The sequence below is a fragment of the Pogona vitticeps genome, chromosome 4 (assembly GCF_051106095.1).
Source record: "Pogona vitticeps strain Pit_001003342236 chromosome 4, PviZW2.1, whole genome shotgun sequence".
In the NCBI taxonomy this organism is placed as follows: domain Eukaryota; kingdom Metazoa; phylum Chordata; class Lepidosauria; order Squamata; family Agamidae; genus Pogona; species Pogona vitticeps.
In genome coordinates, this window is record NC_135786.1 from 95,155,105 (window position 1) to 95,180,693 (window position 25,589).

Sequence of the window (25,589 nt, forward strand, 5' to 3'; positions counted from 1 at the left end):
GCTTAGGCTTTTCTCTTAGATGAGCTACTTCTAAGTATCTGTCTGTCAGGTAGAACTCCTAGCATAGAGGAATATGGGTTCTGTACTCCAAAATCATCTGAACATTTCATCCCTAGTAAAAACTCCATGTCTAAATAAACCAAAAGATTTTACTCCATGTTGTAGCAGAATGGCATAGCCTGTGCTGAAGTATGTATAAAAGACAGAGTTGAGTTCATATTTATATTCAGAAGCTGTAGGAAGGGTGTCAGGAGATGGCCTATGATGAGAAGTTATCGAGGCACTGACAATGTTGTATACACAAGACTTAACAGAAATGTGTAGTTCAGCTTCAGAGTATTCAGCTGCTACCAAGTGCTGAACCCGCCAGTTGAGTGCACTATTGCAGGTTGTAAAAAGCGGCACTCAGACTGTTAGTGATGTAACAAAACAACAATAATGCAATTAAGCATATCAGCATTCACTACCTTTGGCCAGAATCTTATTATGAATTTAAAATAATAAACATTTGCCATCAAGTCAATTTTGACTTATGGTGACCCTTTCTAGGGTTTTCCACATAGAAAGTATCTCAGAAGTGGTTTACCATTCCCTTCTTTGGGGGCATTCTGGGACTCTGCAGCTTGCCCAAGGCTACACAAGCTGGTTCTACTCACAGGACGCACCGTGCGAAATCAAACTGCCAACCTGTGACTCTGCAACCAGATACCTAACTCACTAGTTCATCCAGTGCAAATCTCTGTGGTGAACTGCTGCCAGTAGAGAAGTCAGTGTAAGCATTTGGTGTTGCAGTCCAAGTTGCAGCAGTTACAGAACAGCAAATGCCTATGTAGACTTCTTCATTTGTGGCAATTAATCACTGAGATTGAGTTTTACTGGCAGGTGTAATAGAATTCTGGCTATTATGGTTCCCAGAAATATGGTCCATTTCCTTTTCATCTACCTCAGTGGATGCCGTTCCGTCCCTTCAGCGCTGCCTGGAGTCTGTACTGGAATGGATGCAGTCGAATGGGTTGAGGCTGAACCTGGACAAGAAGGAGGTCTTGAGGGTGGGCGATCCTCCCGTCAGCGGTATAGGCAACTCCCTTTCTTTTGGGCGGACGACCCTTACCACAAAGAATGAGGTCAGCAGCTTGGGGGTACATCTGGACCCGGCGCTTACCATGGAAACCCAGGTGGCGTCTGTGGTCCACTCCGCTTATTTCCATCTATGGTGGATTGCCCAGCTGCATCCATATCTTGATCGGGGGGCCCTCACTACTCTAGTACATACGCTCGTAATCTCGAGATTAGACCATTGTAACGCACTCTACATGAAGCTGCCTTTGAGGCTGATGCGGAAACTTCAGATGGTCCAGAGTGCAGCAGCCAGGTTACTTAGTGGGGTGAGAAAACACCAACATATCTCCCCCACTCTGGCTCCTCTACACTGGTTGCCCATCCGTTTCCACATCGACTTCAAAGTGCTAATGATCACTTATAAAGCCCTAAACGGTTTGGGACCTCAAAACTTGGCAGACTGTCTTCTCCCACCCAGATCTACCCGAATTACTCGTCATTGCCAGCAGGGTCGGCTGAGGGGTCTGACGCCGAGAGAGGCTAGGAAGGAAAAAACTAGAAACCGGGCCTTCTCGGCGGTGGCCCCTCGGCTGTGGAATGCCCTTCCAGCAGAAATTCGGCTGGCACCCTCACTGGGTGTTTTTAAAAAACAGTTTAAAACTTGGCTATTTAAGCAGGCCTTCCCTCCAGTCAGCTAAGTCTTTTATTCTTTTCTTTCTCTCATCTTACTCCATTTTGCTAATTTTTTAATCTAATTGTATTAACTAATATATTAATGGTATTTTATGATTATTTATATTTTATATTGTCTTACTGTATTTTATGTTGTAAGCCGCCCCGAGTAGACATAGTTTAGAGGGGCAGGGTATAAATTTAATAAATAAATAAATAAATAAAATTAAAAGTCTATTTTGCCACAGAAAGTCAACATATAGCCCATGGTAACTATCTGTGTAGGTCTGCGGCCCTCAGAAGAAAATAAGGTACTCATCCATGATATAAAAGACAAAGAATGTCAAAAATGCACAGACTTTCAAAATTCATCAGCAATGAGAAGAGTTCCACAGATAGTTGACCAGATGTGCCACAGAACACTTCATGTGGAACCACTTAGCGTAAGACTGCAAGAGAATGGTACTATGATAATCTTCAGAAGCACCGTCTTTTGAAAGTCTGGACATTATTATATTATTGCAGCTGTGACAACAACCTTTGATAAAGGAACAACAGTGCACGTTATTAAGTACAAAAGTGAAGTATACCAAATTGAAGTTAACAATACAATATACCGCTTAAATGAAAGTGTTTTGGAAAACACCACCTTAACCCAAGCGGCATGCCACAAGGTGCCACAATTTTGTATTAATTCAATGCACAAGCCCTCCAACTCCTCAAACATTATCAGCATTTGTGTTTCATTACTTTTTCTTAAGCATTACAAAGGCAGATGTTGCCCTCTGAAATTCACAAGACACCAATTTGTGTTGAAAATCTATTTCAAAAATCATACAGCTCAGTAGACAAAATGCTAACGCATCTACCGCCCAAACTTATAAGGAGACTGTTTAATTTTTTTTTTACTGCTGTCTCATTAAATAAGCAAGTGTGGATGAAAATGACATCTACCATATGCTTTGAAACATCCTTTAAAAAAAAAAAAATAGATATAGCTCATTAAAGCTTGATGAACTCCAAAGACATTCAGTCACACTGTACACAGTTGCATGGTGCTTGGTATCATAAGGGAAGAAGAAAAATGCACTCTGAAACAATTGTATTGTTTCTTAAGGACCACTGGCACAAAGAAGCAGAAAATCAGACATAGGGACTGTAGCTTGGATGGCAGGAGAAAAGACATCCCACCCCCAGGGAACAAGATTATTAAAAACGGTTCTGTTAGCCTCTCAGGAAAGAGCAAACTGCTCTGAATCAGAGCAACAGACTCTATGATAAAATGTCTTGTATAATAACTAAGCATGAGCAGATTATCTTTTTTTAAAAAAAATAGCTCCCTAAATCTTGCAGCCAGTGGTCATGCTGGCTGGTAAATTCTGGCTCAGACTAAAAAATTAAATTTTCCAAGTTCCAAATTGAATACTGAACATCTTTTAATTTTGCTTCAACCACATGTACAGTAGCCGTTCTTACACAAACATACAAAGATCTGATAATATCGGGATTTTTCCACACAGTTCGATTTTGCTAACCCTAATCTGGGGGCAGAGGGAACAGTTTCAATTGGTCCGGGGATCATGGCTCCATGATCATTCAAGGGCCATACAGATAATTTAAACTGAGAGAAGATGTGAGGGGAAAAAACAAGTGGAAGTGTCCCAAAATCTGTTTCTTCTTTGGAAAATGAATACAGTATTTGGGTCAAATTCATATTGGTAGCATCAGTAACACTGTCCAAACATCTCATCCTCTGTTGTCCCCTTCTCCTCTTGCCTTCACACTTTCCCAATATCAGGGTCTTTTCCAGGGAGTCTTCTTTTCTCATCAGATGGCCAAAGTACTGAAGCCTCAGCTTCAGGATCTGTCCTTCCAGTGAGCACTTCGGGTTGATCTCCTTCAAAATTGATAGGTTTGTTCTCCTTGCAGTCCAGGGGACTCTCAAGAGTCTCCTCCAGCACCACAATTCAAAAGCATCAATTCTTTAGTGATCAGCCTTCTTTATGATCCAGCTGTCCCTTCCAGACATTGCTACTGGAAAAACCATAGCTTTGACTATGCGGACCTTTGTCAGCAAGGTGGTGTCTCTGCTTTTTAAGATTTTGTCTAGGTTTGTCATCACTTTCCTCCCAAGAAGCAGTCGTTTTTTAATTTCGTGGCTGCCGTCACCATCTGCAGTGCCCAGGGGGCCCAAGAAAGTAAAATCTGTCACTGCCTCCATATCTTCTATTTGCCAGGAGGTGATGAGGCCAGTGGCCATGATCTTAGTTTTTTTGATGTTGAGCTTCAGACCATTTTTGGCGCTCTCCTCTTTCACTGTCATTAAGAGGTTCTTTAATTCCTCCTCACTTTCTGCCATCAGAGTGGTATCATCTGCATATCTGAAGTTGTTGATATTTCTTCTGGCAATCTTAATTCCGGCTTGGGATTCATCCAGTAGCCTTTCTCATGATGTATTCTGCATATACTGTAAGTTAAATAAGCAGGGAGACAACATACAGCCTTGTCGTACTCCTTTCTCAATTTTGAACCAATCAGTTGTTCCATATCACTTCTGTTTCTTCCTGTCCCACATATAGATTTCTCAGTAGATAGATAAGGTGGTCAGGCACGCCCATTTCTTTAAGGACTTGCCATAGTTTGTTGTGGTCAACACAGTCAAAGGCTTTTGTGTAGTCAATGAAGCAGAAGTAGATGTTTTTCTGGAACTCTCTGGCTTTCTCCATAGTCCAGCGCATGTTAGCAATTTGGTCTCTAATTGCTCTGCCATACCATGGCTAAAATTTATGCTGGTACTCCCTTAGCTAACCGCATCTCCACAATATATGCTGAGACAGGAGCCGGCACAATCATTATGGGTGCTAGAAAAAGTGTGTCCGTTACTGAGCAGATTGGCTGTAGCATCCTATTAACACTTCTGCTTAAGAGTGCTCTCTCAGTACTGTGCATGTACACAATTATGAGTAGGAAATCATTAGGACAAATTGCCCAAAACAGCAGACAAATATTATTTAGTGAACACGTGATCGCTCCTATCTTCCTTTTAAGTGCTTTGCAGGACATGCAGGAGAAAGTGGCCATTTAGAAAACTGAATCTATCAACAAACGTTGTCAAGGAAAAGAATACAATACAAAAGTCCCAGTTGTAATAGCGAGAACAGAAAACCTAATTATAAAGAACAGCAAATGATATGATTTCACAATCATTTCACTTCAGTTTTCCAAGTTTTAAAGCAGAGTAATTAAAACTCAAATTGATCTAAACATTACATCCGACTTTTCATTTAAATTTATTTTTTTAATTTAAGATTTATAAAGTTATACTGGGAGTTCCTTGAGCCAAAAACTGGGTACAGATGAGGCAAAATGACGCATTGGTTGAAATCCAGTAGTAGAATAGGCCCACTCACTGACTCACTAAATCCTCACAGATTCAATGAACCTACTCTAGTTTCAAGCTACTACTGGATTTCGGCCACTGTGATTTATTCTCAATGTTATGTTTTGAAAATATACAGATAAGCAGAAAAAATATTCCTGCATAGCTTCCCAAGTAACATAGTGAGGATCAAAATCATCAAACTGGAGAAAATTTTCTTTAAAATATAATTTAATTGCAGGAGAATGAGAAATAATTGCAACATTTCCATCCACATCTTAAAGAAAAGTGATTTCGCTGTCATCCTTCTCATGTGACCTACAATTTTTAAATATCAACTGTTAAGAACCTTGGCAGTTTCTGGCACTCGGTTGTCAGGGTGCACAGTCAAAAAATACTGTTTTGTCTGAATTATGAGAACAGCCTTTTGTTTCTTGCAGAAGAGATGGGTTTTTCTGACATTTCATGATGGAGGGAAGCTTGAAGAGCTGTTCACCACCCAACCTTTCATTTTATCTTCTCTCAGCATCCACTGGATCTGCTCAATGACAGTTTTAGTCACAACCAGATGCGTCTGCATCAAATTTACTTTAACAGTGCTGGCACAAACTCACTGAATAGTTCTGTAAGTCCTGCTGCCTTGAATTCATTTTGTAGCTCATCCAGCGATGAATACTCTTTGACTTCAAATGCCTGAAACCTATGTTGTACAAGAGAGACTTCATGAATATGCCTGCACTTATGTCAGAATGTAATTATCAATTCAAAGGTGCTTTTCTATCTGAAACAATACTAAATTATACCTTCTATGTTCTCTCTGCACTTTTGCTTCAGAGAGTACACTAATCATTTTCTCCTTACACTTCTTTCCACCTGAATCCACGTCCACCTTGCTAGTTTTCTGAAGGTGAAGATATTCCTAAACCACAAGAAAAAGAACAAAACCCAGACAATGTCAGAACACAAAACTTTGTCCATAATAATCTGTGGATTGAAGATTGTTCCTAGAAAGAGATCAAGGAAAGGGCATTTGTCCTAAATGTTTGTGCCTTTGCTGAAATTAATTGGTCAAAAGCTCAGACCTTCTGGTCTCAATTTTATGGAGGAAATGATATTGTTCCGTGTGTGCTACTGTTGTTTTTTTATGCCCATGTAAAGTATAGGAGATGTATACCCATTTATATATGTCTGGAAACATGTTCCAGGTTTCTGTGAGAAACCCTGGTATATACGTTTCAACCATCTTTTGCAAATAAAATGAGAAGCAGCACTAATTCTTCTAGTGGTTTTTTTAAACTGAGGAAAACAGATGTCTTAATGTCACCACTTCTTAAATCACTGGGTTTGCATCTGAAATCAATAGCTCAGTTCATTAAGCTATCTCAGGGATCTCTCATTTTATGAGGCTGACCAGGTGTTAAAATAATCAGGGGAACCCTTTCTGTCAGTCCCACCATCTTCACAGGTGCATTTGGTGAGACAGAGGAGAGGGTTTTCTCTGATACTGTCCCCAGACTCTGGAACTCCCTCCCACTGGAGTCCAGACTGGCCCCATCTTTGTTTTCTTTCCGCAGGCGGATGAAGACCTTTCTCTTCAGGCAGGTTTTCCCTTAGTGACTTGCTCTCTGAGACAGTTTTTTAAATTGATTGTTGTGTGTTGTTGCTTAGAATGTGTTTTTGGTGTTGCTTTTGTTTACTGTTCTAATGTGGTTTTTGTTTGGTTCTTATAAAATATTTATATATTTACTGTTTTTAGCTTTTAAATATTATCTTGTATTGATATGATCAAGCCACCTTGGTCTTTTTTTAAGGAGAAAGGTGGGGTAAAATATTTTCAATAAAGAGATAAAGAAATCTGTTCTCCATTGTATTAAATCAAGGTGGTGGTTGTTTACTATCACTCCCAGAGTTCATCATGGCCATTGATTATTCAGGTTAAGGAACTCTGAGAGGTGTAGCCCAAAAAAGTTCAGAAAAATTGGGAATGGCAGCAGAGTGACCCAAGAGGGTGGCAAAACCCTGGGAGGAAGTACCAGAACCACAGGTCACTTGTCCTACCTGGATTACACAATATAGTGCTTGGGGTGGAGAAACATGGATTCAAATCCCTGTACCACTAATAAATGCATAGCTTTGGGACAGACACTGTACTAAGAAGTTGGAGGGAAGATTCTGAGAACTACAGTACTGTACAACAAAGTTACTTTTCCAAGTTGTACTGAGCTATACTGGGGAAGGAGAAAACTGAAGTGAATTAAACGAAACAGGTTGTTTCATTTTGACAAGAGTGAAAATCTATCAGTAGTTTAGATTTGTTCAGCTTTGGCAACTTGCAAGTTATACATATTTTTCCTCCACAAAATTTCTGGTTACATGCAAGATTAATGTTATTTCATCCTGATATTAAGAAAACAACTTAATCTGTGTGAGGTAACAGGTTCCACCAAACTACAGTGGTTCTGGAGAAACCTACTGCATAAGAACAAAACTGCAAATTCAACATAATTCATCCAGAACCCCACGTGTAACACCAGAAAGGGAATCTGTAACCCTTTGGATGTCAGCCCCCTTCCTCCCAAATAAAAATAAAAATAAAAGCTCAGATTAAAAGATAGCAATTAGTCTTTAAGGTGCTACAATGTTTTTATCTTCTTTATTTTTTATTTTTATGTTGTATTTGGTGTGATATGCTGGCACAGACTAGCACCGCTACGTCTTCTAAAACTACAACCTTGGTATGTCATTAGTCTATAACTTTCATCAGATTTCAACATCACTAGTTAGAGTTGATGCTGTATACAATAGCTGGAGGGCTACCCATTCCCTACCGCTGCAGTATAAAACATGCAGCAATCCATTAGCTACAGGTCATCACAACATTAGTCTTCTCATCTTTATGCTGCATTTGATATGGGGATTATCTGAAATAGGGACATACACATTCCGCTTCATTGAGTGGCTTTTAAGACAGTATTTCCTCCATTCCTTTAATAACACTACACAATCAAAGTATTATCTCCCAGCAGCTTCTTATCTGAAACCTAATTTATCCCCTGGCCTCAAGGACCCTCCCCTTACCTATTTTCCCCTATGGCAAGAGGTTTCTAAATTCTTCTCCTTGGTGTGAATTACCACGGAGCTGCTACCAGAGTTCTCCACTCACGAACCTGAGTGATTGCTCCTGAGCTTGAGGCAAAAACAGGTGAATAGCAGCTAAGGTATACACGATGAGGACTTTGCCAACTCCATCAATACTGTCTATTCTTGTTAACGCAGAGTACTTTTAACTCAGGTATTAATATAGCTGGTGGAGTCAAGATGGCTGGCCACCCTTCTTTAACTCAAAAAGCTGCTGACCAGACCCTTGTTAGCCCAAAAATGAAACATTTCCTAAATGCAAACATATGTGTGAAGGGGACAGGACAGGACAGGACAGAACGGAGAGAGAGACAGAGAGAGATGGTTTTTTGGCAAAAAAGAGAGCAAGAAAGAGCGAGAAAGATTGTTTTTGGCACACAAAAGAGAGGAAGGAAGGAAGGAAGGAAGGAAGGAAGGAAGGAAGGAAGGAAGGAAGGAAGGAAGGAAGGAAGGAAGGAAGGAAGGAAGGAAGGAAGGAAGGAGGGAGGGAGGGAGGGAGGGAGGGAGGGAGGGAGGGAAGGAAGGAAGTGAACAGCAAGTTTCTTAGTGGTATTATTACCAAGCAACTCTACCCCAAATACAGAATGAATTTAGGTTCACTGTTCCCTGTGTTAACCAAACCAGCAACAAAAGGCAGTGTCTGCACCTTAATATTCCTTCTGTCTCCTTGAAGAAGAATCAGAATAATCTTGCCCATGAACATTAGTCTTCCAGTCAGCTTTAGATCTGTGCACCATTTTTCCACAGTTTTGACATATTTTCTCCTAGCTCTCATATGATCTAAATGCAAAAGGACAGTCCAGATGCCATCATCCTCCGCTGTGCCTGTTGACAGAGTACTTTTCTCACTGCAGGCTGATGTTCCGGCTTGCTTGACAACATCCCCGAGATTCTGCTGTATCCAGAGAATCAGCTTGTGTACCATGGGTTGTGAAAAATGTTTCTTTGCTTCCTCAAGTAATCTCTCTCTTACAGCCATACACTGTGTCCTTGTAAGGTGCTCAGAGTTAACAGAGATATTTGGCAAGCTTGACGGGTAACTGATTGGTAAATGAAACAGCAGCTTTAATGATACATCTCTGCCCAAAGGTCCTTTCACATGGGTCTGAATCTTAAATGAGATTCCCTCCGTCTCTGAAAAACATCCAAAAGCAAATAATCAACTGAGTATCAACTGAAATTCAGTTAAGTTTTATCTGCTCTCATGAAAACCTTGAGTGGTATCTATATACTTTACAGTGGTGCCTCGCTTGACGATGTTAATTCGTTCCAGCGAAATCGCTGTAGAGCTAAAACATCATCAAACAAATGAAAAAACCCATTGAAATGCATTGAAAACTGTTCAATGCATTCCAATGAGCTGAATACCTGCTTGTCCAGCGAAGATCCTCCATACAGTGGCCATTTTCAGTGCCTGTAAAGCGAGGAATCCATCCTAGAAAACAGCGGGGGGCCATTTTCTTCAGCTGGCGGCCATTTTGAAACCCGACGATCAGCTGTTTGTTGATCGTGTAAAGCGAAAATCGGTTCCCGAAGAAGGGAACCGATCATCATTAAATGAAAAAAATCCATTTAAAACATTGTTTTGCAATCGCAAAAGCGATCGCAAAAACCTAATCGTATAGCGATTTCCTCATTAAGCAAGGCAATCATTAAGCGAGGCACAACTGTATATTGAAATGGTACACGATTGTTTCTGAGCTCAAGCATTATGCAGAAAAATAAAATCCATGCATCCAGCCTGAATTGTATACTGCTACAGCCACAGTTTTTGTCTCTACCTGTCACAGTAAACTCCCCTAAACTCAGTGGGGCAAAATTGTGTTGCATAACTCTGCAGCTGCATAACCCACATCAGGCAGTGGAAGCATTTAGTTTAAAGTAACTAAAAACTTCCTATCCCCCTCCTTTTAGGTTCTGAGGCTCCCTGGGGCTCCCTTTTGCCCTAGAGAAGTCTTTGAGAGCATCAGGATGGGGTGGTGGTGGAACCTTTAATAGTAAAAAAAATCACTGCCAGACTACCGCCACCAGGATCAGGAGCAACAGCAACAATACATATGGGCCGCAGAGAGAAGGCAGAAGTGTAATGTACCTACTCTGCCTCTGTCTTCTTCCAAAAGGAAAGCCTAGTGCAAGCAGAATATAGAAAGGTGGTGCCGGGTCAATGCCCAAGGTAGGTGAAGAGATGGTATGGGAATATCTAGACATTCGAAATGAATTCAAATCTCCTGGGTCAGATAAAATGAATCCAAGGGCACTAAAGAAACGTGCAGACATAATCTCAGAGTCTCTGTTTGTAATCATGGAGAATTCTTAAAAAACAGGTCCCTGAAGACTAGAGGCAAGCAACTATCATCTCCACCTTCAAAAAGGCTATGTTTAGCCCAGAGGAGATTGAAAAGTGATACAATAGTCGTCTTCAAACATGGCTCTTTTTCACTGGAGGTTTTAAATAGCTATTAGATGGCCACTTATCAGGGATGCTTTAGCTGGGCATTTCCTGTTTCTGCAAGGGTGCTTACCTGAAGGAACCCTGATCCAGTGATTCTTACATATGAAAACTCATCCATGAACTCACTAAAGCTGTGGTCACACTGCCAAATTGAATCGATTTCTGTTCAGACTATTAAAAGACTCAAGTTCAAGCCACATGGTATTTAAACCAGTGGCCACATTCACAGTCACTGAACAGAAATTGATTTAGTGATTTAAACTAGTTCTGGCACCTACACTGCTGAAACTGACTCTTTTCCTTTGTTTTAGGAGAATATTGTTTTTAAAGATTTTGATTTTATTCCTCTCCCCCCAAAAAGTAAGTGATACATCAATAAATCAAGTGCCTAGGAGGTGCCACCTGGTGTCATAATAATCACCAGAAGAACTGATACAACTATGTGTATAAAATGCCTCAAATCCTTGGAGTGTGCTATGTAAATTCTAAGTTTCATCAGTGTAGTCTCATGAATCATACAATCCAAAGCAACAAGAAAAAGAGTATCCCAATACATTATTCCTGTCAGACTGTTTTCTGATGGCTACGTAGCTGAGGTAAAACAATGATAGACTTCTTGTGATTATTAAAAGGGGACAAAGAACTCATCTGCTTCTACTAAAACAGGGGGAAAGAATAGGGTATAAGATGAAAGGTGCTCTTTTTCAGATCTTCACCGCCTCATCTCTTTGATCTGTTCTACCCACTTCACCCCATTTCTTCAAAAAGTTGCTAAATGTCAAGTTGATTCATTCTACAGGGGTAGGGAGAGACGAGATATGAAAGGTGCAGCAGAGCAGTTCTAAGTTTCAGATTAATTCTTTTGAAGTGGCTTGTCTCTCTTCCCTACCTCCCAAGTTCTGTCCCTCCCTCCCTGCCTGCCCATGAGAAGGCAATGGAATTATTCTGAATCCTCCTCCCCTCCCCTCCCAGTTGAGATGCTTCACAACCTTCTCTGTCCTCTGCTAGACAACAGAAGAAGCTTCTTAATGAGCAAGGCAACGTGAAATGGCTCAGACTAGGTAATACCAACAAGAGGTGAGGTAATGTTCTGTTGCCCCAAGAGTCTTCCACATCTTAAGAATCCTTGTAAAATACACAAATGTGTGATAACACTGAATAGCCAGGCCACTCGTTTCTAACTACTGCAGTTAGGTCCACCTTGGACATCCAGCTTGCCAAGGGAGTTACAGTCAACTGACCAGTCTAACAAAATCTCTGAGAGATTGCGTGAGAGGAAAGACAAAGAAGAAACAAAATCAAAATAAATATTTAATTATCATCATTACTGATTAATACATAATAAAATGATAGTCTTCAAGGTGATGCATGAGTCTTATTTTTGCCATAACATTTATTTATTTATTTGTTTGTTTGTTTGTTTGTTTGTTTGTTTAACTTATATGCCACCCACTCTACCCAAAGGTCTCTAGGCAGCTTACAACAATTAAAATTCAACTAAAATACAATAAAAGATAAAATGATTAAAATAAAATTATAATTGCCTTCAGGACCCACAGTTGATGTTATTTCAATTAAAAGCCTTCTGGAACAGGAAGGTTCATTTAAGTACTGCATTATGAGTTGGATCTATATTTAGACATGAACATATTAGACATAAATGGACTTTAGTTAGCCATAATTGCTACCAGTCTTTTCCAGAACCTACCATGTTTTTCTGAAAATAAGACAGGGTCTTATATTAATTTTTGCTCCAAAAATGCATTAGGGCTTATTTTCAGGGGATTTTTTTTTTCATGTACAACAATCTACATTTATCCAAATACAATCAATCAAGTCATCTTCTTCTGGCTGCTGCATAATGGTGGAGGACGGGGTTTCACTTAACTAGGACTTATTAGGGGCGGTAGGGCTTATATTATGAGCATCCTGAAAAATCATACTAGGGCTTATTTTCAGGTTAGGTCTTATTTTTAGGGAAACAAGGTAAGAAAGTTGCTTTTTGAGGACTACAATGCTCAGAATTTCTCAATCAGCAAAGCCACTAAGCCTTCGGATCACTGCGATTGCACTCTGACCTGCAAATAAAACATTTGCCTGAGTTCTTTAATCCATAGTGCAAATGTGGTGCCTCACCTTTGCATCACGAATTTGTTCTCGGTTTTTCCCCCCTATACATTTCAAAGTTATATTTGCTATTCAGAATGGACATGATAATCATGTGACTCTGACAGGTTGCTAAGCATCTGAAAGTGGTGGATTAGAACAACTTCTGTTTGCCTAACTCTATCACAAGAGGTGCTATGTGAAACAGAGAGCAGTACATTACAATTCCGTTGGCATTTATTGTGCTAATAAGTTGGAATCCAGCAGAGTTTCATTCATCCTCCTCCCCCCACTTATCATGAGTAAATTTAATGCCAGCACACTTCAAATTGTTTCCTGTATTTGGTGTCACTAGAAAGGGCTCTTCTTCCCCCACCTGCAAGCTTTCAGTGTCATTCTGTGCTTCTGAGAGTTACCTACAGAAATCTAAGTTTTGATGAACAAATATATATTTTATGTCAAGATAGCTGAGCAAACTAGAGAGGAGGCTAGAGTGGATTAACAAGTAAATTATGTCATTTTATCTGCAACACTAATCTTTGGAACCAGACAAGTAAAAGGAAACAGACCTTTCTTAATTAACTTATTTAAATTCATACACACATCATTTTCAATAAAGCATCTTTTGAATTTTGAGCATGTCACTGCTCAGCTTTGGAAAACTCGTGTTTTTACATGCTGTGAGGGAAGAAAAAAATATTCCTTTTTTTCCCTCCTAAAGCCACCAGTTCTCAAGAAAATTCTACCCTTGATCCTTTCTGATCCATTTATTTAACACAGCCATTTCATAGAATACTATCTCAATTATTTGTCTTTAACAAAAGCCGCTTGGAATATCATTTTCTAAATGATTTAAATTATTTAAATAATTTAATGATTAGAAAAGGGATCTAAAGGGATCAGTGCACGATTTCTTGGTGAATGAGGCAAAAGGAGGCTTCTTGTCTCTTGTAACGTACTTGTGAACATATTCAGGTAGCAAGTAAGTTGTGAACTGAAGAATATAATTTATTGCATGACATATAATGTACCAGTCCAGTTTGGAAGTTCTCAAGTTCATGGTTCCTTGGTTTTGTTCTGTTTTTAAAGCAAGGACACTCGCACTGATTTCAAGAGGAGGCTGAAACTACAGATAGAGCCCCACAATTGATCTCCCAGCTATTCTTCTGAAATGCAGTTTCAGAGGAATGTTGATTTGATTGAGAAAACAGTGGTGGGAAGATGGCTCTTTCAACCTTAGTCCTCAAGCCATTTATCCACATGCTGGTATTTACTCAGGTATTCAGTTTAAAGAGAATATGTATTTCCCTGGAGAGGTAAAGGCAAGTGAGGAGGCAGAGATGAGAAAATGATGAAACTTTTTTTCCTATTTTCCCTCCCCAAAATCAGAGAAGAGCCTCCCACACCCAAACATCTTCCATTTTTTTTCCACCCCTCACATCCATGTATTTTGCCCTGAAGGCCACAGCAGCTTGGAGGCAGAGGAGGGGAAAACATGGCTAGAGGGCAGAACTGAATACTCACTCTTCCTCAGCTGCTGCTTCAAATAAATTGGCAGTTCTGTGCATCTGTATGTCAGTTTAAAAAAAAAACACTTGTGAAATCCAGCACAAGTCTGCCTTTAATGTGTAATTTACAAGTTATGCCTTAAAATTTATATTTAATACTCACTGAAGTCACTGGAATGTCATACAGTATTCTTAATTTGGGCAGGATTGTAACTCAAATTTCCAGATCTCATGATCTAGATACTGGCAAGGGCAGCTAGAATAATCTGTTAAGGACATGATTATCAGATTAAAGAACTTTCAATCCCATAATTCAGAAAGAATCCCCTAAACTAGATTATGGGATTGGGAGCCCTCAAACTGGTAGTAGCGCAGGCTCCTCACCTCCATGCTGCTCCCATGCCACTTTTTCAAACCAAATAAACTTTACTGAATTCAAAAATATGTTTGGGTCTGTTGGAGAAACCAAACACAAGAAAGATCTCCCTCCTTGGAAATTGGCTAAGGCAGGCAACCTATTTGAGAAATCCTAACAATATGTTTTAAATACCTTAGTGATCAGGCAGCTGGGGTTTTTCCAGCCGTGTTCACAACTTTATGCACAGGCAAACACTGAGTCAACTAATCTGTAATTTAGCATTAATTATTCATATCTTTTTGTTAATGCTTTCCAAAGTTAGTACTGATTCAAATAAGCAGTATGGTGCCTGGGGGAGGGGGCAGAAGTGAAGGGTAGGAGTTGTCCCAGCAGAAACTATCAATCTCAAAAATTGCTATTTTCACAACCTGCTTCCTCTGTCGGTGCCGACTCCTGCAACATGATTATCTATTTGTACTGCCTGGATGGCTGCAGTGATTTTTTCCCACAGCAACTAGCAGGGACCCATTTTTGAAAAACTTTGCATCAAAGCTTTGCTATGCAGTTTACTCTGAATTTGCTACTGTTCCATCAACAGAGAATGAAATTAGCTTCTTCAGCAGTGGTGTCTTGAGAGTGTGTAATGAGGAAGTTTGCCTAAGTAAACTGCAACAGCATTTACAGAGCAGTTAACAGGCACATAACAAGGTGACTGCCTTCAGAAAAGCTTTTTTCCACATGGATTTTTCTCCAGAAGAATTGCTTCAGGTTACTTCTTCACCACTATTACATTCTCAAGTAGCTGTCTAGCACAAATTCGTTGGGTTCCATAGGGTTTATTCACAACTAACCCACATAAAGGACGTATCACAACCCATGGGAGAGTCCTGTGGCATCTTTGGTAGGAACTATGAAGATTTACAGGAAAAAAAATCCCCAGAAAAACAAATATTTTCAGTTTAAAGCAAAACATTGTGATTGAAACTGTGTCCTCATAGCAGAGATTCAGCTCACAGATTATCTTATCCCATCCTCTTTCAGAATCAGGACAGGGGCCAATAGATGCACCGTTCTTGTAATTTAATTTTCACCCCAAGGTGAGTCCCTTCTTTAATTACCTAAAAAGAAAGGGGGGAAAAAAACTCTGCTTACCTTGAAGTAAGCCCATTAAATGCACCAAGACAGGTGCATCAGTTGGTCCCCATTCTGAGTGAGGATGTAATAATCTGTGTCTCCTGGAATACAGCTTCAGGCACAATCATTTGCTTTAAATAAAATTGGTTTCTCCTTTTGTGAATTTCCCTGATTTTGAATCATAGGAATAGACAGACATCAATGTTGGAAAAGAACATCTGTGTTTATTTCAGGTAATAGAAAAATATTTTCACAAATCACAGTATAGACACAACTGTGTCAACAAAAACTTAACAGCTTGGACTCACAGGAGGACCGTCTTCTCCCAATTACTGTAATTCTTGCTGAATCTCTACGAAAATCATGGCTACTCACAAAGCAGAGGGACTTGGCATTTGAGACCATTATTTAAAAAGACAAGTTCTACATGCAATAAAGTGTCACTCATAAACCACCACCCCCATCCTCACATGCCACTCAAAATCTTACCCAGAAAACATATTCCAGGATTAGATGTTTTCCAACAAAAGCTAGTCCTACCCAAAGACAGAGTGCTACAAAACCACCGCTTTCATCTCATAACTGGCACTCTGTTTTGTCCAGTTGCAAAAAGTAAACTTCAAGCTTTCAAAAAGTGGCAGGACTGAGATGTAGAACCACAGAATCAATGAATAATAGCTATAATTAAAATAGAAAAATGGTAGAAACCTGCTTTATAAAAGAGCAGGTTTCTACCATTTTTTTCTATTGGGGTTAAAATGGAAAGTATCGTTGTAAATATACATGGTGGCTAAAACTATTATCTAATTACTAATATTATCACTGACATTCATGTCAGTGTTCAAGCTGTTCCTACAGAATCTTGTAGGTTCAGAGCACCATCTCCTATGGCAGATGGGGATCAACTTCCACTGATGAAGTCTGAGGATGCTGTTCCATTACCTGGAGCAGACTGGATTTTGGCTAACCACATGCGTTCGTTTCCTTGTCCCTCTTGGTTCCTTACATCCAGCTGAAGGAGATGAATTGGGTGGAAATGACAGGATGTCTCTTTATAGCAGGGAATGCTCCCCCATGCCTTGAAAAAGAGACATGTTCAAACTCTTCATTTTAAAACCCTCCAGAAGACTGAAATAGCTACTGCACATTCATAAATATCCCATCTGAGGGCAAACTATTGGAGAGTTCGGCAAAGATCCAATTCCAGTTAAAACAAAATGAATTATCTGGACCCATTTTCATCTAATTCAGGCTTGGTGGACACTGAAACTGCCCGAGCCAGGACACATCTAGTGATGGTCTCTACGAAAGAGAGAGACAGGAGGAACACAAGTCTTGTTCTCCTTAACGTCTGGGAGGCAACTAATATCACATACCATGGCAATTTTCTCTACTGGTTCTGCGGACTGAGTGACAGCAACGGATATGGTGATCTGGCCTTTATATTAGTACAAAAACAATATTTATCCAACCTCACAACATTTATAACTAATTACAGTGGTGCCTCGCATAACGTTTTTAATTGGTTCCAAAAAAAAAAACGTTCCCATAGAGATGCATTGGAAACCGGTTAATCCGTTCCAATAGGCACGGATTGCCGTCCTTAAGCGAAAAAACCCATAGGAAACATCGTTATACGATACAATGTATCCTCCATTGGAATGTATTGTAGCTGACTCAATACGTTTCAATGGCTTTGCGAAGTCAATTTTTGCAAAATTAAGTGTGTCATAAAAGGGTCAAAAATGGTTTTAAATGCTTGGATTAGCTTCTGCACCCTCTAAAACGGATGCAAAAGTTAATTTGGCTTTGATCTGACTTTTCGTTAATTAATGGTGAATTTTTTCCCCCCAACTTTTGACAGCTGTCAAAATCTGACAGCTCCATTATTTCCTATGGGGGAAGAAAAAATTCACAAAAAATTAATGAAGACTCAGCAACTGTTCTAAATTCTTGGGTTCGTTAGAGGACCCCCTAAGTTGTGTGCAAACCTGATTTGGCTTTGATCTGAACTTTCGTTAATTTTTTGTAAATTGTTTTCTCCCCCATAGGAAAGCATGGAGCTGTCAGATTTTGACAGGTCCATTGGTTCCTATGGGCCAAAAAACAAAAATTCACAAAAAATTAACGAAACGTCAGATCAAAGCCAAATCAGGTTTGCACATGACTTAAGGGGTCCTCTAACGAATCCAAGCATTTAGAACCGTTTTGGACCCTTCTAAGACACTTTTTAAATTGAAAACAAAAACATCGTTAAGTGAAGCAGGGGACCTAAAACAAAAAACGTTAAGCGAAGCATGGTCCCAAAAATGCTATGCGAAAATCGCCCATAGGGAAAAACGTTATACGAAGCACAATCTGACTCTGAAAAAATAAACGTTAAGCGAAAAAAACGTTAAACAAAGCAAACGTTATGCGAGGCACCACTGTATATTTCAGTATTATGGTATCCATCTTGCTCCCCATGCTCTTTAATTTCTGTATGAGATGCTGAACCTCACTGCTGCCCATGTAAACAGACAATGTGCTGCACAACAGGTAAATCTGCATCTACTGTAAATTTCTGGGTGATCTTACTGCAGACTGAAAAGGGTTGCTAACTCTTCAATTTTTTTTAACAATAGCTTCAACAAAACGATTTCCCCCATTATAGTGCTGAAATGGAGATAATCTGGACAATCTGTAAACAGATTTTTATCAAGATTGTAATCTCCACATCTTCTAAAACACGACACAAGCAGCCAGGATCAGAATCCTTCAAATCTAAGCACATGCCCTTTGCACCAGGTTCCAACTGATGGATCTCAGAGGTCAATAAAAACAAAGCCTGATGTTTCTCCAGCTTTCTTCCTAGAATATACCAAACATTCTCCTGCAGCTGCACAACAGAAGCAAAGAATACAGTGACAGATGACCTGCTTTTCTGGGAAGCCTGTTTGCCAGTACTGATCTCACTAGGAAACCCTCAACAGTTTAAAAAAAAACCAATGTTTTTCTGGAACACTGTCTGAAAACTATACTGCTGCCCAAGCCATGCTTTGACAGAGAAGCACAGTTCTCATATTGCCACCTGCTAGACATGCAACATGTTGTTCCAACATAGCAGGTGCATATTTAATGGATATTAATGATGTTTAGTAGTCCAGCCATCAACTCTTGCAAAGCAGCCTTGGGATCTTTAGAAGCTACTGGCAACAAAAGAGAGCACTTGGTACAGCTTGCCAGCAGATGTTGAGAGACAGGCAGGGTACGAGGGCACAGCTGACAAGAGAAGAGAGAACCACGTGGGAATGTTCTGCAGTGCTTACAGACTTTGGAACTGGGAGAAAGAGATATAAATAAATAAAAGTTAACATTGTTGAATGTATTCCCAGGTTAGGGATGCACCAAAAAAAAGGGGGGGGGGAATATATCCAGTAGGAAGCTGGTAATTCCCCCTGTTTGACATGAAGGAACAAACTACCGGGAGAGAGCAGAAGCAACAAACAGATGTCAGAGAGAGAAATGTTCTCAAAATATTCTAATCAGACTAGCTACTCTCTGGAGAAAAAGCAGAGAAGTTCCAAAGGGCCAACTCATGACATTTTGCTGCCTTTAGCAAAGAACAAAATGATGCAGAATCATTAAATCATAGAGCCAAAAAGGGACTCCCCGGGACCCCCTTCTAAGCCACTGCCAAAACAGGAAACGGACAGCCAAATCTTTCTTCAACACCAGCAATGTGAGAGCCTCTTCTACCACATCCGACAGCTGGAGGCATCTTAGAACAAGTTGTGTGGCGCATACGTCTCCACTGCAGCACTTCCTGGGAGCTAATAGTATGTGCAGATCAGAGAGTCCTGGATCTTTCCTTCACACACAGCACCTATCTAATGGCTGCTGGACAACCCCTACCCTTATGTGCAAGAAAAGAAACATAAAATAATATAAGATTAGCCCGGCAGAAGAATATTTTGCTTTTAATGTCAAAAAGAGCTGATGTCTCAAGGCAGATGCTTCAAGGTGAGATGTTCGAGGCAACTGCCCTGCTTTGTTCTTGGAATTTTAGCGAAATGTGGTGCTCCAAATTCCATGTCTTCCGCTTGTAAGGGCTTCTGAGTGTACTCACATTTTGAAGCTTGAGTTAAGACTCACCAGTTATGGACCATGCCTCAAATTTTATTAATTTTTGAAAAGAAGTGGGGGGGTTACTTTTAGATTGCTGTCTGTCTGTTTTTAAAAGGCTGAGCCTTTAGCTGTAAGCAAGCAAAATAAAGTATTTCTTAGCATTCCCCAACCTGGAACTGTCCAGATGTCCTGTAGTACAATGTCCATCATCCCTAGCAATGATGCAATTGGGTACAGCTGGATGCATTTGTTCCCCTAATTTTTGGCAAGGGCTATATATCCATTCTTGCACAACTTTATCAACTTACACTAAGCAGCATAGTTTAATTTCTAAATAGGAGGTGGTGGAATGCAAGTTTGCCTGCAAGAAGTAAGGTTTGTGCCCTTATTAAATGGAAGCCATTTCTGGTCTCTATTGAGAACTACTGAAGAGCTGCTTTTTCTTTGCAGTAGAGGCCATGACACTCTTTCTGTATTGTTTAAAGCTGTTCTTCACTTGATGACAGTTAGAAAAATGAGGGAGGTGATGGTTCACCATGGAAACCCTGCCAATTCAAAGTTGCCGCCAGTGTCACAAGCCCAGAGATCTTGTGCCCTCATGCAGCTGAACAGTTCCCATGAAAAAAAGCAAATAGGCTACAATTCTAAGGGAGGGGAAAGTACAAAATGATTAAATTTTGAAACCTCATCCTTACCACTGAGGATCTAAATTTTATCCTAAAATAATTCTAGATTTTTTCCCCCAATTCAAAGCTGGATTCAACCGCAGCTTGGGCGAACCGCGCCAAATGTGCATTTTATTTTTAATCCTCCCTGACAGTCACAACACAGCCTCTCTCCCCGACCTTAGAATTATTTTAGGATAAAGAGTTTGTGCTTGCAAAACTCCAGCTCGCGCAAGCACCTAAGTGGGGCGGCGACAGTCACACAAATCACCTGACACTCCCAGCACTTCGCATTCATCTTTCCCGCAGTAAATAGCGGCGATGACAGAGAGCTCCTCCAACGCCAGTTCCGACATGGCCAGAAAGTGCCCCGCTTGGGACTTCTGGCCTCCTCGGCAATCCCGAGGAAGAGACAAGAGAAGCACCTCCTCTTCCGCCTTCCAACAACAGCAGCAAAACACTAAAAAGGGGGGGGCCGTGGCTACAAGGAGGCGCTGCAGCACCTTCCGTGTTAGACACCGATATGAGAAACATGCGGCTACTGTACTTCGTCATTAGTTGTACCGTGTGTGGTCTGTGGCGGGTTCTCACGTTACGGAACCCCTGCGTGTCGGGGCGTGCAAAGGGCGCGAATAGTACGTGCAGTATATCACACCCGTTCGCCCGCGCGCGGAGCAAAGGAATAAGCAGGGAGTTGACAAAAATAGGTTGTTTTGATGGATGTCACAGGGCGAATCAGCCATAGAAACTTACTGAGGGTGTGGAGCCAGTAAAATCAACCCTTCAGTATCTCACTTACCTTGAAAGCCCTGTTAGTCTCTAGAAGTTAGTTCCGACTTGAAAACACGTAACATAAACTGGGATTCAAGGGGTCATGGAGGAGTGAGGTTATGTCAAATACTTTGTTAGAGCTCCCAAACCGAGCGATCTAGAAGTAATTTTCCCTCTAATTCTGGAAGTATCCTCCGGTAGTATTCTAGCATGCTTTGCTTAGATTGTTCTGTTTCCTGCCTGTTGCCACTTTTGTTTACTATGAAAAATACGATGGCCAAAACCGTATTGCAAAATAGTGCACCCTCAGGGGAGATTAGGCAAGCGGTTTTTGCAATTTCTTCACCATCTGTTGTGCAGTTTGCCACACAACTGGATGCACAACCCAAGGCAACCAGAGCACACCTGAGTATACAGTAGGTAGGCAGAACAACAAAGCGCACCAGTAGCACAATTTCTGATTTTGCACTGCACAGACCCACTAGCATTCTGGCCAACCTTTAGTTAATTAATAACAAAACCAGAATATACATTGACCCCACCAATCAGTAATGCTCAAACTATATCCAGTGTGATGTAATGGTTAGATATTGAATTTCTGACATGATTAACTCAATTCCAGTGAGTGGCACCAGCCATTGGCTCTGCCTTAAATACTTCCCTGGGTAGTTGTGAAATTGATGCCATGAGCTCACCGAATGATGGGATAAAAAGGTATTTGTAGTGATTACCCAACTTTGGCTCAGGTAGAAGATTATTGGCATGTACCAATGAGAGCTGTTGGGAGGCAGAGCCAAAGAAACTGGAAGGGAGGGGGCGAGTCAGTTTAGTTCCTTCAGTCAGAGACAGAATTTGGAGGCAGAGAGAGCGTTTAAGGGGTGATTACTCAGAGTGTGACCTGTATTAATAAAGATAGGAGAGGTTAAAATAAAACACTGAAGCTTGGTGTACCTTTAAGAATGTGCTTAAGAGGTATACCTAAAAACATGTAGTCAATAAACCTGTTTCGGTTTAAAAGTTTCGGTACTGCATGGATCTCAGTCTTTCATAGGAAATATAGGTTGATAAAGAGATCAACTGGTGGCAGCGTGTTAAAGGGCGTGTTGGGGTACTCGGGTGAGCTTTTTGTTTGGTGAAACAAGCAGGGGCCACGGGGTAAACGCCACAGTACAGTAGTTAAGGTTGCCAGCTCTCTCGGTTTCTTCATAGGAAGGCATTGGGAGAAAAGCTTTGCCATGTGCATCTCTGTGTCTCTGCATTTGGCTATTTACAGAAGGGCCCTCTGTCCGTAGCAGCTGAGAAACTTCCTATATGCAACATCAATTTATACTTTGAATATACAATAACTGCCAATTTCTTCCCTGGCCCGGCCTGCGTGGCCTAACCACCCAGCCTCCTGATGCCCTGCTGAACTGTACCGGTAAGACAGGCATTCCTTTCTGGCTATGGGGGAAGAGACCAGACCTTGAAGCCCTGAATACTAGAATACCAGCAAGAAATACTTTCAGAATTTGAGAATACTTGCTTCTAGAATGCAAGGAGCTAGAGAGCGGACATTTCAGGGATCTGCTGCCCTTCAGGCAGGGAGAGAAATCCTCATACAAGCCGAGCAGGAGGAGAAGAAAATGACAGATCGTTTTAAAGCCTGAGCATCCATCGCTACCCATTTCAAGCTGGCACCAGGCTTCACTGGCTTTGGATGCAGGTGCTTTTATGTATGTGTGCTTGCACAATATTGGCCTCTCAAAGGTTGGGAGGAGACTTGGAAGAGAGCATGTGGGCGAAGGTGCTCCATTGCGCCATTTGGAATAAGGAGGGTGGAGAGTGCCTTTAGCTCTGTTCAGGTGGAATACTTCGGGGTGCTGTGAAGCTGTTTAGATGGGGATGGTTAGCCGTTTGCCCTCTCCTGTCACGTTTTTCACAGTTGTGGGGCTGGGTCTGAAAAAAAAATATGTTCCAGCTCATTTTTATGTTTTCCCCATGAGCAAGAACCCTAGAGCATCTTGGTTCTTGCTCATGTGTAGAGTCTGCTGATGAGCAGGACTGTTCTCCTCTTTAGACCTGGTGCTATATAACCATGAAAAATGTTGAGTAAAAGATTAAGCACTTCCCTCTACGAAGCATTTTCACATGCTGCACTAAATAATGTCTCCGTTGTTATGGCTTATGAGTGTTGTTGGCCAAGCTGCAGCAACAGTAGCACAGAGCCTGGGGGAGAAAAATGGCCTGGTGCCAGGGCTTCCTCGATCCACATCAGCAACCTATAACTTGGTTAGCCAAGTTGTGAATGGATTTGGGGCCCATTTACCCAGATTCCCTTCATGCTAGTTACCCTCAGGTGGCTTTGAAACAATTTTGGCTACTTGACCTTGAAAGAGTCTCCCCCTCTCCCCCCCCCTTGCCTTTTAGAACAATACACTGTAAATCCACAGCAAAAAGCAATCCAACCTATGTGTATAAAGGCATGTGAGAAAGCTAAAACGTGCTTTAAATCCAGTCTCTTTCTCCACACCTAGCTTGTTCTGAGGAAACAGCAAGCTGACTGTGAAGAATGGAGAGACACATATGAAGAAACCAAGACTTGAAGAGGCTCATGTGGGGGATGAGGCCCTCAAGACATGGTAAGCCCAGGCTGTTTGCCATAAGTACTCATTGCCTGCAGACAGGGAAATATCACAGGATCATTCCTTCGGAAGGGAAACTTAAAGACACACTTTCAGTTTGTAAGGCCGGGTGAGAAACTGTGGACTAAGTGCTACTTGTTCTTGGCTCATTTCACTGGCTTGTTGGGAGAGAGAGAGAAACTACACTGACAGCTCCAAACATTGTGGCACAAACCACAGTTTGAAAGTCCGGGGTTTGCTGAGATATTCAGCTTACAGTGTTATTATTAGTTGTTTTATTTTTAGGCTGCCTTTCTCCCGAAAAGGGGACCCAAGGTGGCTATAGACAGTATGTACTACCAGGTTGCCGTGTTCAGAAGAAGCCCAGATTCTCAAGAATGGCAGCCTTGTTCAGGTGTTATAAACCATGTAGAGTAGGGGTCTCCAACCTTGGGCCTCCAGATGTTTTTGGACTTCAACTCCCAGAAATCCTGGTCAGCAGAGGTGGTAGTAAAGGTTTCTGGGAGTTGTAGTTCAAGAACATGTGGAAGCCTGAAGTTGGGGACCACTGATGTAGAGTGCTCGTACGAAGAGGGGAACATTTTAACTTAGCCCTCCTATCATCACTTCCGTTACCCTCCTACATATGGAGAGTGACAAATCTGTACAGGGGCAGCTTCCACCGCTTCTGAGGGCTGGCCACAGGAGGTACAGCCTGGGAAAATCAGGCTCCCTGCTCACATGGAGGGTGTCCTCAGGCAGCAGAGCCTGCCCCTTTTCAGACTCCTTGCTCTTCAGGTGTAGGAGAGGAACAAAGCTGAGGCTAGAGGGGATGGGAGTGGAATGCATAGCCTCCAGGACCTAAATAGGAGGCACCTTGTCATGAGGTGTAAACCCAGCCAATAAGCATGAAAACAGCAGAATCCCCCAAACTCACTTTAAAATATTAAGCCCTGGGGCAGTGGGTTCATTATTTCAGGGAAGCTGTTGTGAGAAAGTATTTGGAATATGACATGGGAGTGAATTTGGATTAGCAACTTTTTAAAAAAAATGGGAGAAAAGCTGTCAAAGGTGCATTTCTTCAATGACAAAGTTTTCTTCCCAATGCATTCTAACCCATCTTTTTCCTTTTCTTAAACTGTGCTCTGCTTAATCCATTTGATACATTTAAATATAGTTTTTTAAAACCCCAAGTCAATGTAAATGTCTTTTAAACTGACACTATCTAAAGACAATGAGGTCCCCACGCAAAAGTTCCTGCACTCTGACATTTGGAAGTCATCAAATGAGACAGCATAATGTCAGTTTGATATTTGTCACACTATGCAAATATCAGCTGCATGTCAAAGATCTAAATTCTATCTAAATGTAATACATTCTCCTGTAGTCCCAGACTTGTGAAAATGCTAAATATTTAAATTTGAGATGAATGTCTATTCTTGGCCTTCATATTGCATTATTACCATATAGGAAGTCAAGATCTCTTTTTCCATTTAAAAAGTTCTCCAGTGATATGGTATATGAAAGGTAAATATTGTTAGCTGCTCTTATTATTAGTATGCTAGTTTTGTATGTGTCTGGCCCACCAATCCTTGAAATGTATACCTTTTGCAGACTTTGTTCTGTGCTCTCATGTG

The 25,589-nt window shown here is 41.0% G+C and overlaps 1 protein-coding gene across 2 annotated transcripts; it reads right to left on the reverse strand.

Annotated features, from left to right (window-relative positions):
- Window positions 1-5,323: 5,323 nt before the first annotated feature.
- On the reverse strand, window positions 5,324-21,031 carry RWDD3 (RWD domain containing 3). Of its 2 annotated transcripts, XM_072997964.2 has the most exons (5): window positions 20,850-20,984; window positions 15,825-15,974; window positions 8,895-9,382; window positions 5,914-6,029; window positions 5,324-5,810 (listed from the first exon to the last, which is right to left on the reverse strand). In XM_072997964.2, exons 2-5 carry the CDS (start codon window positions 15,838-15,840, stop codon window positions 5,696-5,698), a joined length of 735 nt encoding a protein of 244 aa, XP_072854065.2. In that variant the 5' UTR covers window positions 15,841-15,974; window positions 20,850-20,984; the 3' UTR covers window positions 5,324-5,695. The 2 variants fall into 2 exon arrangements, with proteins under 2 accessions (XP_072854065.2, XP_020644386.2); XM_020788727.3 differs by lacking the exon at window positions 15,825-15,974 and having other exon boundaries at window positions 20,850-21,031.
- Window positions 21,032-25,589: the final 4,558 nt, after the last annotated feature.

Bases quoted from the DNA above. Each gene is read 5' to 3' on its own strand.
- RWDD3 (XM_020788727.3), bottom strand. From the start codon at position 20,934: ATGTCGGAACTGGCGTTGGAGGAGCTCTCTGTCATCGCCGCTATTTAC. The intron at 9,383-20,849 runs GTGATTTGTGTG...GATGTTTTTCAG, and splicing joins CGAAGTGCTGGGAGTGTCAG to AGACGGAGGGAATCTCATTT. The intron at 5,811-5,913 runs GTATAATTTAGT...TGTACAACATAG, and splicing joins GTGCAGAGAGAACATAGAAG to GTTTCAGGCATTTGAAGTCA.